The sequence below is a fragment of the Aythya fuligula genome, chromosome 14 (genome assembly GCF_009819795.1).
Source record: "Aythya fuligula isolate bAytFul2 chromosome 14, bAytFul2.pri, whole genome shotgun sequence".
NCBI classification, from domain to species: domain Eukaryota; kingdom Metazoa; phylum Chordata; class Aves; order Anseriformes; family Anatidae; genus Aythya; species Aythya fuligula.
The window spans coordinates 589,180-599,813 of record NC_045572.1 but is presented as its reverse complement, the minus strand read 5'-3'; the positions used below and the strand labels follow the sequence as shown (position 1 = coordinate 599,813).

Here is a 10,634-nt window from a genome sequence, read left to right as displayed (position 1 = left end):
TGACATAAATTACTCTGCAATTCTCAGTGAAGGAATCTCTGCTGATTTATAGCACCTCGTGCTCTGGATCACAGGGGGCACATGATATTGGTACACTGTCTTCAGCTACGAAGTCCTCAGGCAACTGCACTAATTACTGATGTTCAGAAACCGAGTTTATTTCTGATTACTTTTTCAACAAAATTGTGAGTTGTGGGGGAAGATAATTTTAGGCAGAAGTTAACTTTTTTCATCAGAAACGTGAATTGTGAAGCTTCTTCTTAAAGTCAGACAGAATTTTTTTATCTATTAGTTGGTATTGAAAAGAAAGCCTTTTTTATCCCCTTCTCCTCCCTCTAAGTTTTTAATTGATATTTCAGTTATCAGTTTTATGAAGCATAGTGATGAATGCCATGTGGCAGTGAAAGAAATCATCATCTTTCAGAAAGATGCAAAAGGTATTTTTATTTCAAAAATTACAGATAAACCTGCTTACAGTAGAAAAGCAGGTGCCAAGAATGTTTACCTTCTAATGAAGCAATATACTGCTGACAGACTGCCTGACAGTAGCTGGCTTTTGACTAAGGCTTCTGCCTCTCTCTGAGTTCAGATGCAATGCAAGCTGGTTCCTCTCTTGGATACTCTCTTGGGACTCTATACTTCTTCTGGTATCTTCTGGTCCCATTAATGCTGTGTGCTGTGTGGTATACAAAATCAAATGGCATTGCTCTCTTTGATATTGGCCCAGAAACAGCTGACTTCTGATCAAGATAATCTTGATAAGACTACTAATAATAGCAGGAGCTGTCAGTGAGTAACAGATTTGGTGCACATACAAATACATACAAACTTCATAAACACAGATGAAAATGTTTCATAGAACATAAGAAGAAATCATGAGGATTACTCCCCTTCCATTGTAAAAGACTTGTTTGCAAAATGAAACTGCTTGGAAAAAAAAATACCTAATTTTTTCTTTTTTACACACATTTAGACTTCCACTGATAGTGAGAATAGACTTTGAAAGATATATTCACCTATCTCTTTTTCTAAGTCATTAGACTAAGTCATTCCTGTTCATTTTGTTTACTTTCCAGTTAAAGGAAAAATGCCTAAAAGTGTACCTAAATAACTGTTTAAGTTTTTCTTTTACGCTTCTGGTGGTTATTACAGTATTTGGCAAATATGGTTTTTGTTTCATGAAGGGCTCTAGCTTATTCTGAATTAAGGACAAAGAATTTTATGTGGGATCTAGAACATGACTATATATATATTGAACAGGTAATACAGATTCACTATATTTATGTAACATATTAACATTATATAATTCTGTAGCATTATTGTAACATATAATGTATATATGTGTGTGTATATATGTATATATAATGTATATATTGTATATATATAATTATGTAACATTAATGTTACATATAATGTCACATCATATAACGTATTTTTATATACATCTATATACCTATATAGTCTCACATGAGATATGTGTACATGTCTCAAATGAACACAATGACAATCATATGCATATCTTGCCATTTTTGAAAATACAGCTGTGGCACTTATTTCAGAAGGAATTTTGCCTGAAATTGCTTGAAAGATAAATCAGGCTGCGCAGCCTCAGATGGATACTAGGTGTAGGACCAGTTAGTATTGCAGCCAGCTGTACACTGCATTATTGACACTGCTGTCATTTGTTCTCACAGTGATGATGAAGACTACAGTATAGAAAAATACTTCAGCTGCTGCTTCATCTTATTCACAATTCTTTTTTTTTTTTTTTTTTTTTTCTTTTTTCTTTTCATAGGACTACTGACATGCTTAAACCAAAGGATTTAAAAGCTTTGTAGGATTGGAGTTGGATATCCATTGATCCTTTGGTCCAAGTCCTTATTCATGCAATCGCCTCATTGGCATCAGTAGAGCTTTTCTTGCCTGAGGAATATTTAAGTTAGAGACTTGGGAATGCTTCTGAGCTCTAGACCAGATAAAGGCCAAGACTTATGCATACAATTCCCTCTAAGTTCCGTGATTTCTTCTCTCACAAACTGGTTCATGGTATGAATAACTAGCAGATCAAAATCTTGCCTTGAAGTCCAGTGCACACCTGCTATGCAATTTTGATGTGGTCTCAGAATTCTTAGAATGGGACAATGTTTCTTAGTTCACTGGAGCTGAATCTGTCTTCTTATTCAGCTCTGAGCTGAATTTCAGCTACACACTCAAAAATCCTAAATGAAGTTAAGTAATTTATGTTTTCCTTGCAGATGTCTCACCTACTATTTGCCATACTTTCATTACTTTCCTTTGCTGCCCTTTTGGAAGCCCAGTGGAAGCTGAGAGAGAATGGTAAGAAGTCTTCACTTCCAGAGACCTACAGCTGAGTGTAGGACACAAGTGTGTTTCATAGTTACACTTGTGTGCACAATCATTGAGTTGTTAACTGTAGTTTCCTAGGCCAAGGTTCTTTCTATTTGATTGTGAATAGGTAGTCAACTAATTGGTATTAATGGAAGACATATTTAGAAGTCCTAAAATATTATCTTATATAATAGCTATTCATCTGAATATTTGCATTAGAAACTGTCTTATTCCCTATTCCCTGTTCTCTCGTTTCAAAAGTTTCAGTCATGCAGTCCAGAAGCAGAAACAGTATCTTGTGACTTACGTACATCCCATAAGCAAACAGCGAAAAATTAATTGTCAAAAAAAAAGATTTCACAGAAAAAAAAAAAAAAAAAGTCTTAGAACTTAGAAATAAGTTCTGGTGAATAAATTAAATGCAAATCCATTTGTAAATGAATACAGGGTCAGTAATAAACAAGTCTTTTAAATAATTTTCTCGCCAGAAAATTTCACTAAATTCAGATAATCAGATTTGCTGCTTTTAATCAGCCAGCATAGTGTTATAGTTCAGGCTGTCTTCATTGTGATTATCCAAAAAAGACCCTTATCACCATGAAAAAAAAAAAATTCTCAATCTGACTGAAAAAAAAAAACAACAACAACCATAATTGCTTTTTGCAGTATCTTACATTAAAAAAATATTTATCTTATGGGTTCCCTGAGCAATATCCCCTGTGCTGAAAATTGCAGAAATGTATATCACAGTATTGAGAACATACTTTTTTATCTTTGTGTTTGAACTCTGAGATTTATCTTACCTATGCTTCAAATATTCATAAGCAGTTCGCTAAGTTCCTAGAGTTGCATGCTTTCTGCCACTTAAGATTCAGCATTTGCCATGTATTTCTTACTGTTTCTTCTCAGTGGCAAAGTCTTAAAGCTCTTATTTTGGTAGTGAAATGTCCTGGTGAAAAGGTTTTATTGCTCACTGGAACTCTAGTTCCCCGAGCTGAGAGCTTGGTGTGGTTGTTGACACACTGAGAAACAAATTTTTGCCTCTTCTTGCCTGTAGAAGAGTCTGAGAGCATGGATTATCGTTGGGGAGCCTGTGACAGTGGTAGTAGTATGTCTGAGCAGTAGCGATTAAATTTGAGAACTGCTGCCACACAGAAGTGCAGTTGAAAATCTTCAGCCAACCTGACTACTACTTCACTTCCCATGTGAAACCATAGCAGAGACAAGATAATATTCCTTTAGTGGAATTATTCCAGATTCTTCTATGTGGTGTGTTTACTAATTTAGAAAGACCAGCAGGGCACTGCAGAGTTACAAGATGGCATTTAGAAGACTGCATGTCCTTGTTGCAGTCCACTTTCCTCTGCTGTAGCTCAGAGATCCCGTCTCTTAATAATTGCTCCGTTTGGACTAGAGTGTTTCAAGTAAAGATTGTTCCCTGCAGAAAATGGAACACAACATTAGATACACACATATACAAACCACTTACCTAGACCTCCTCTCCTTCCCATTATTCACTCACAGACCTTTGACACTGAGGAGGTCCTTTGGTGGAGCCAAGCACCATAGTACTGAGGGCTATTATATGCCCTTCTGTGAGCAAAACCCAAGGGCCACATGCAGGAAGAATATCTGGACTCAGTGTAATTTGGCATCCTCACCTTTAAAAGAAAGGTACCTGCCTCCTTCCCGTGGTTATAAACTGCTGTAAGATTCTCTGGGAACACAGAAATAATCATTTCTTCAATAAAAATGTCATCCTTAGTGGCCAGCAGGTTCTAGATAGATTTTAAATTTCTGAGTAAAACCTCTCCTTTTAGTGAAGATCTCCAGATGACAGTGGGGATCTACAGAAAGTCAGGGATTTGTTAGTTTCCTGGATAGCAGAGCTGAAAAAGGGTCTGAGCTCAGTTACCACACTGTTAAGTATGAATAGCTGCTAACATGTCTTTTTCTGCGATCTCCACAAGTGTATGTCATAGAATCTGAGTGGAATGATGAGACACCAGCTAAAAAATTGGAGCTCACCTGTAACACATCTGATGAAGCACTGCCAGTTTACTGGAAAAAGGGCACAGAACTGATAGGAACTGGAAGGACTCTGATTGCTGAAGTGAAGGAGTTCCCGGATGCTGGCAACTACACCTGTCTGGCAGCTAATAGCCATGAAGTTGTCAGCTACGATTTCTTCCTCATAAGTAAAATAGACTCCAATGGGCAAATGATAAGGTCAATTCTGAAAAGTTATAAAGGTATGTTCATGGGATGATGTGGTGTATCTTGGTCAGCTTTGTGCATTACACTTTTGTGAAGAGCAGAGGGAGCTCTCTTGAGAAATGTGTGATAAATGTGCACTTTAAAATGTGTCCTCTCCAAACACTGTGACAGTTAAAGGGAGATGATGACTTTCTGCATGTTTGTGCATGGCACTACTGATGAACAGCATAGGAATCTGTTATTATGGGCTTAATTTAGGACTCTGTAGACTTACAGGATGGAGTGATAACACTGGTATAAAATATATGAGAAACATCAATAATATGCCACTGCTTTTTCAGGTGGGGAAACAACTGATTTGCTTTTCCTCCATCTCACAGACCCAGCACTCAGGAGAGGGTCTGCCTCTAACAAATGAATCACTGGAAAGCCAGGGCTATGTGATTTGTCAGAATCAGGGGCTGATCTAGATTTTAAGTGCTGTCATTTGGGCTTCTCTATTCATGACTAATTCACTGGAACAGGCCTGTGATATTTTGCATTTTTGCAATGAAGCTCACTCATTTAAAGGGGGCTTATAAAAAAGATGGAGAACAACTTTTTGCTCTGTCAGATAATGATAGGATGAGAGAATGGTTTTAAACTAAAAGAGGGGAGGTTTAGACTAGAGGTTAGGAGGAAATTCCTCACACAGAGGGTGATAAGGCACAGGAACAGGTTGCCCAGAAAAGCTGTGGATGTCCATTCCCTGGAGGTGTTCAAGATCAAGTTGGATGAGGCCCTGGGCAACCTGATCTAGTGGGCGGCGTCCCTGCCCATGGCAGGGGGAGTTGAAACTGAGTGATCTTTAAGTCCCCTTCCAACCCAAGCCATTCTATGATTCTGTGATTCTACAATTTCTCTCTCAGCATGCAGTCCCTCACTGTAGAGCCAGAAATTTATCAATTTCCAAGTTTTTTTTTCCCCTGGCTCCATCACCCACATATCAGATTCTGTAGACTGACCTGCCAGTCCCAGTCAACTATATCCAGGGTATAACACAGAGCTGCTGAGAGTCTGCAGTACTGGGCAGCAGAGAGAATACACACCTGTACTGAGGCCTCATCCACACTGGAGGCATTTCCACCGAGTGCCCCAGTGTGCAAAGTCATGAGGTTATCCTGTGTGTGAAGTCACGAGATTATCCACTGCCTGCACTCTCATGCACTGAGTAACAAATACAGAGGTTTTCCAACTGAATAGCTGCACTGTTTCTCTATGAAAGGAACAATGTATTTGTCTATATAAATCAATTACTGACAGCTGTCTGCAACAGCTTGTGTGTTCTAGCTCCCATCAACAGCTATGTAGATATGGTTAATGTGGTGCTATGTAAACCAGCCTTCAGCCTCTAACTGCGGTTATATGGCTTTTTAGCTGGAGGTGCCCTAATGGGCAGCATGAAATTGTGTTTGCCTACATACCCACCACCTGCCAAAGGCTACAGGAATCTGTTGAACTATTTTCTCTCTTCTTTGACTGTTTTCTTTCTTTGTCAACCTAGAGCCAAACAGGACGTTTTTAAAATGTGAAGCAAAGAACTACTCTGGAATTTTCATGTGTTCATGGATGACAGAAAATGAGAGTCCAAATGTGAAGTTCACAATCAGAAGTCTAAAAGGGTAAAAGCTTGTACTTTCCTTAGCCACCTCACAGCAAGGCCAGAAGAGCCCTTGATATTACTCTTTGTAGGAGATCCTGGACTGTAGGCTACTGAAGGCACATAGAAGGGGAGGAGTCCCACTTTCAGAGTCTCAACATCTGTAAAATGTTTTGAGATGTGACTGAGACTAACTTAACTGATAAGGGCATGGAAGTTGCTCAGAAATTAATAAGAATTGAAAATGGAGTAACCCCCACTGGACTGTTAGAGCTGCTGCAGTACAGCCACAGAATAACTTAAGCAATACCAAAAGCAGTTCATGAAGGGGAGAGAGAGGAAGTTGAGCCAAAAGGAGAAACAATCATAGCACTGAGTCCCTTTGCAGCAGATCCAGTGGAATTAAGGGAGTAGGAGGCTGCACCCACTGCAAAAGCCACATGTCCACTGCCAAGTCTCTGTTGAGGAACACTGCAGAAACCTGAGGGAAATATGTGAGGGGAACCTTGTGGGGATTTCCTACCTCCCACTACTCTTGAGGGTTTCTCCAAAACATGGAGTGCTTGGGCAAAGGTCATTTTAGTTTGTTAAAGAGGAAACAACTGTAAACTGTTTATTTTGCTGAATGCAAAAATAGACCAAGACTCAGGAAGTACTTTAGAGATGGCATCTTTTATTTGTTTCACAATGGAATAATTTAACCTTGACCTACTTTTTCCAGCAAGGTTTTGGAAAGGGCTGAGGAACACAGTTACGAGAGCTTGTCACAGTGCAGTGGTAATTAGAAAAGGAGATATTCTGGTTTAGGTTTAAACACAAATTTCTCCTTATAAGGTGGTGGTGCTGGGGGCTTTTGTGATTTTTTTTTTTTTATGTGTAATATAGCACTAAAAATGTAGAAATGTTCCCACTGAACTGTTTCTACTGAAGTGCAGACATAGAGTGATAGATGCAACAGCAAATCATCATCTTAACAATTGCATAGTATCATTATGGCAACAAAATTCTCAGAAGAAACCAGCATTTCCGTTTTTTTTTTTCTTTTCTGTTTCATATTCAGCTCTCATGGAGATGTCACCTGCAGCAGCCCTGTAGCTAACACTGATAAATCAGTGACTGAATACACAGCCCAGTGCCAGAAAGAAAACTACTGTCAATTTGCTGAAGAGCACCAGCCAATTGAGATGTTCCTGGAGGTCATTGATGAGGTGGAATATGAGAACTACACTAGCAGCTTCTTCATTAGAGATATCAGTGAGTAAACCAGAAATCACCATCAATTCTTAGCTTTATTATTGCTGTTGGTAGTGGAACTCACAATGGTAGCTGACTGAACCAAGTGTGGGAATCCCTGCCCTCTTCTACTGTAAATCTGTATCAAGCCTCCAGTTACAGGAACAGGGGAAAACAAATCATAACTGCAGTCTGGAAGAAGATGAGGAAGTGAAGAAGCAACATGCCCGTAGCTTGTGACCTTCAACCCTCTCTCCCCCACATCTGCCAGAAGTTTCTCTAGCCTACTCTATTAGATATGTTTAGGATAAGGCATGTGGGAGAAGTCAGAGAATAACCAATAACCCAGCAGGCTCTGCACTGAGAAATGCAGATTTACTCTGATAATGGTTAATGTCAGGTATGGTTCACTCCTAATCCATTCTCACAGATGGACATCCAGGGCAGGCTAACAGAAACTGACAGGAAATAAGGGGAGCAGCTGTGACCATGATGACACAGGGCACAGGAAAATGAAGCAGCATCCTAAAGAAACAGATGTTTTACTAAGTGCCTTAGCAATCAGCAAGGGTTAAAGATAACCATCTGTTTCTAACAGAACCCTCTACAATCCTCCAGGCAAAAAAAAAAAAAAAAAAAAAAAAAATAAAAATTTCACCCAGAAAGTCTCAGGGAGTGTTGTTAATTCTCCATAAGAAGCATAAGGCAGTTCTTACACATCATGCCAACCCCTGTCTTAATTTAATGGAGGCTATGAAAGCTGGTTCATATAAAACTTATCAACAGTAGTACACTAACATGTGATATTATGCTGCTAATGTGAATTAATACATTCTATGTTTTCTCTTGCAGTAAAACCTGATCCACCCCAATGTCAGTATGCAGGCACAAATGGAACAGTGACCTGGACATATCCCAGAACATGGAGCACACCAAAGACCTACTTCCCTTTGACTTTCAAGATCAAAGTTGAACGTACAAAGAAACATGAAAACCAGGTAGAGGTAAACATTTGATACATTATTTTCCTGCTTTGACATGCATTTTAAATAAATAAATAAATAAAAGGTGCTGAGCCCCATATGTGGCAAGGTTCTATTTTGGAAGAAAATGACCTCCTTCCCAGTTCAATGAGCAGTAAGATCCAGGTAACACTCAGGGGTGGATGCAACCTGATGTAACTGGGGAGATAAAATCCTGTCCAGCATTGCATAGCCATATTAGCATGAGAAAAGTATCTACTAACTCATAAGTAGGCTGTGTGGGTCCTAATGTGGGGAAATCCCAATTTCAATAAGCCTAGGATCTGTTGCACTGGGTTCCTTGTATGTTGTTAGTACCTGAGCAGCTCAGACTGACTTTTTAGTTGCATTGGCAAGTAAGGCAAGTAATCAATGACTCATTTGGAAGCATTTCTGTGGAGATGGGTGAAAACTACAGTCTTTGGCTCTCCTGTTCCAGTTGTTAGTTAATTGTTAACTAAATATTACTAATCCATATTAGCTTGAAATAACAAAATGGGTTTGCTTCTGTTGTTAATGCTTATGGGTACTCTAAAGGACACGGAACAGCAGTATGGTGATTTGTCTAGGTTGGCAAAGACATCAACAGCAAAACTGGAAAGAAGTGCTTAGACCAGCTGACCATAGTGCAGGTCCTTAACTGCAGTGCTGCTCCGCCTTGGTTGAGCAATCTGAAAAGTGAACAAATGTAATCATTACAGTCTGACTACTGATTAAACCAAGGACACTAAAGGATGTCGTTTTATATATGAAAAAAAAAAAAAAAAAAAAAAAAAAAAGCTTTTACCAGCAGATGGAGCCATTTACCTAGTGCTGATTCCTTGATTTTAGCAGGGCTGCATTGTGCAATCCCTTAGGTAGAGAAACTGCCCAGTCCACAGAGCACTACTTGTATCTACCACAAGTCTTCAGTGGAAGTCTCAACAATACTGAAAATCAGCAAATGCTGACTATTATGGTCCCCTCTGTGGGCAAGAAGAAAAAAAAAAAAAAAAGAAAAACTGTGATAGACAAAAAACCCCTTTGTTTTAGTGACAGTTTCACTTTGGGGTTTGGATCACTTTACATCATTAGCTTAAACAGAAAGTGGCTGGTTTATTTTGTTTCTGCTGAGACTGAAGTTCTTACAACTCTCATGACTTTGACATCTATGAGATGGTGCCTTTGAAACAACAGAGCACCAGTAGTTTTTTGAGTTACACATGCTTATTGCAGTCTGTCTGGCACCTTACTGTGTGACCCTTACTGATGGAGCTGTGCTCTGTTGATAGGAACATGACACTGAGGAGCAGTCTATTCAGATTCCAGCGACTGGGCCAAAAGACAAGATCTCTGTGAAGGCCAGGGATCGCTATTACAACTCATCCTGGAGTGAGTGGTCTTCACTTTGCAGGTAAGCCCAACAGAGCCTCTACTGGAGGAGCAGGGAGCCATAGCTGGACAGGTGCTCTCAATAGTGAAGGTGAATTCCTAATCCCTAGCAAACAGGGGAACTTCTGAGACCTGCATTATCTTGTTCTGAGTCTTTTAGAGAAATTGAGGGGTGGAGTTTCACTAGATGGCTCAGACCTGCAAAGCTTTATTGAGAAATGGGCTAAAAATCTAGGTCTAGGGAAAATGAAGATAATTCTTTGTAAATTTCCTTTATCTTATTTTACAGATAACCAGTAAGAGATCCTAGGAGCACAATGCTCCTAAGGAAAGCAAAGGATGAATTAGGACAAGAAAACAGGCATAACTAGAAGAAAAATATGCATTTGAGATTATTAAGAAGCCACGACATATCTTTTTTCATAATAGTTTAATATCACCTCTAGCATACATCATGTTATATTAACATGTGTAGTATTTTGATGCATTGCTGTCAGCTATTGTTGTAGGTTCTGCATATTATTGTATTGCATTTATTTATTTATTTATTATTTACTTGATATGAATAACAATGTCAGATGATGGCAGCTGCTAGTAAAAGTGCTTCATCTGTTAATTGATATGGAAAGTAACTTACAGAAAGAGCTGTTTATTGTTTTTTAATCGTTTATTTATTTAATTATTTATGTATTTATTTGTGTATTTAATTATTTATTAATATTTATTTTGTTGAAAAACATCAGCATGAGTCTTGGCTGCATGAGGCAGCTATGTATCATGTATCTGGGCCATCTTCATCTTCC

The 10,634-nt window shown here is 38.8% G+C and overlaps 1 protein-coding gene across 1 annotated transcript; it reads left to right on the top strand.

Annotated features, from left to right (window-relative positions):
• The first annotated feature begins 2,255 nt into the window (after positions 1-2,255).
• Positions 2,256-9,857, top strand: IL12B (interleukin 12B). Its single transcript, XM_032197094.1, has 6 exons — positions 2,256-2,337; positions 4,320-4,601; positions 6,110-6,227; positions 7,266-7,459; positions 8,291-8,436; positions 9,732-9,857. Exons 1-6 carry the CDS (start codon positions 2,256-2,258, stop codon positions 9,855-9,857), a joined length of 948 nt encoding a protein of 315 aa, XP_032052985.1.
• Positions 9,858-10,634: the final 777 nt, after the last annotated feature.

Excerpts from the sequence above, each read along its gene's own strand:
- IL12B (XM_032197094.1), top strand. The coding sequence starts at position 2,256 with ATGTCTCACCTACTATTTGCCATACTTTCATTACTTTCCTTTGCTGCC. Across the intron at positions 4,602-6,109 it reads AATTCTGAAAAGTTATAAAG|AGCCAAACAGGACGTTTTTA; the intron begins GTATGTTCATGG and ends TTGTCAACCTAG. Across the intron at positions 8,437-9,731 it reads CAAAGAAACATGAAAACCAG|GAACATGACACTGAGGAGCA; the intron begins GTAGAGGTAAAC and ends CTCTGTTGATAG.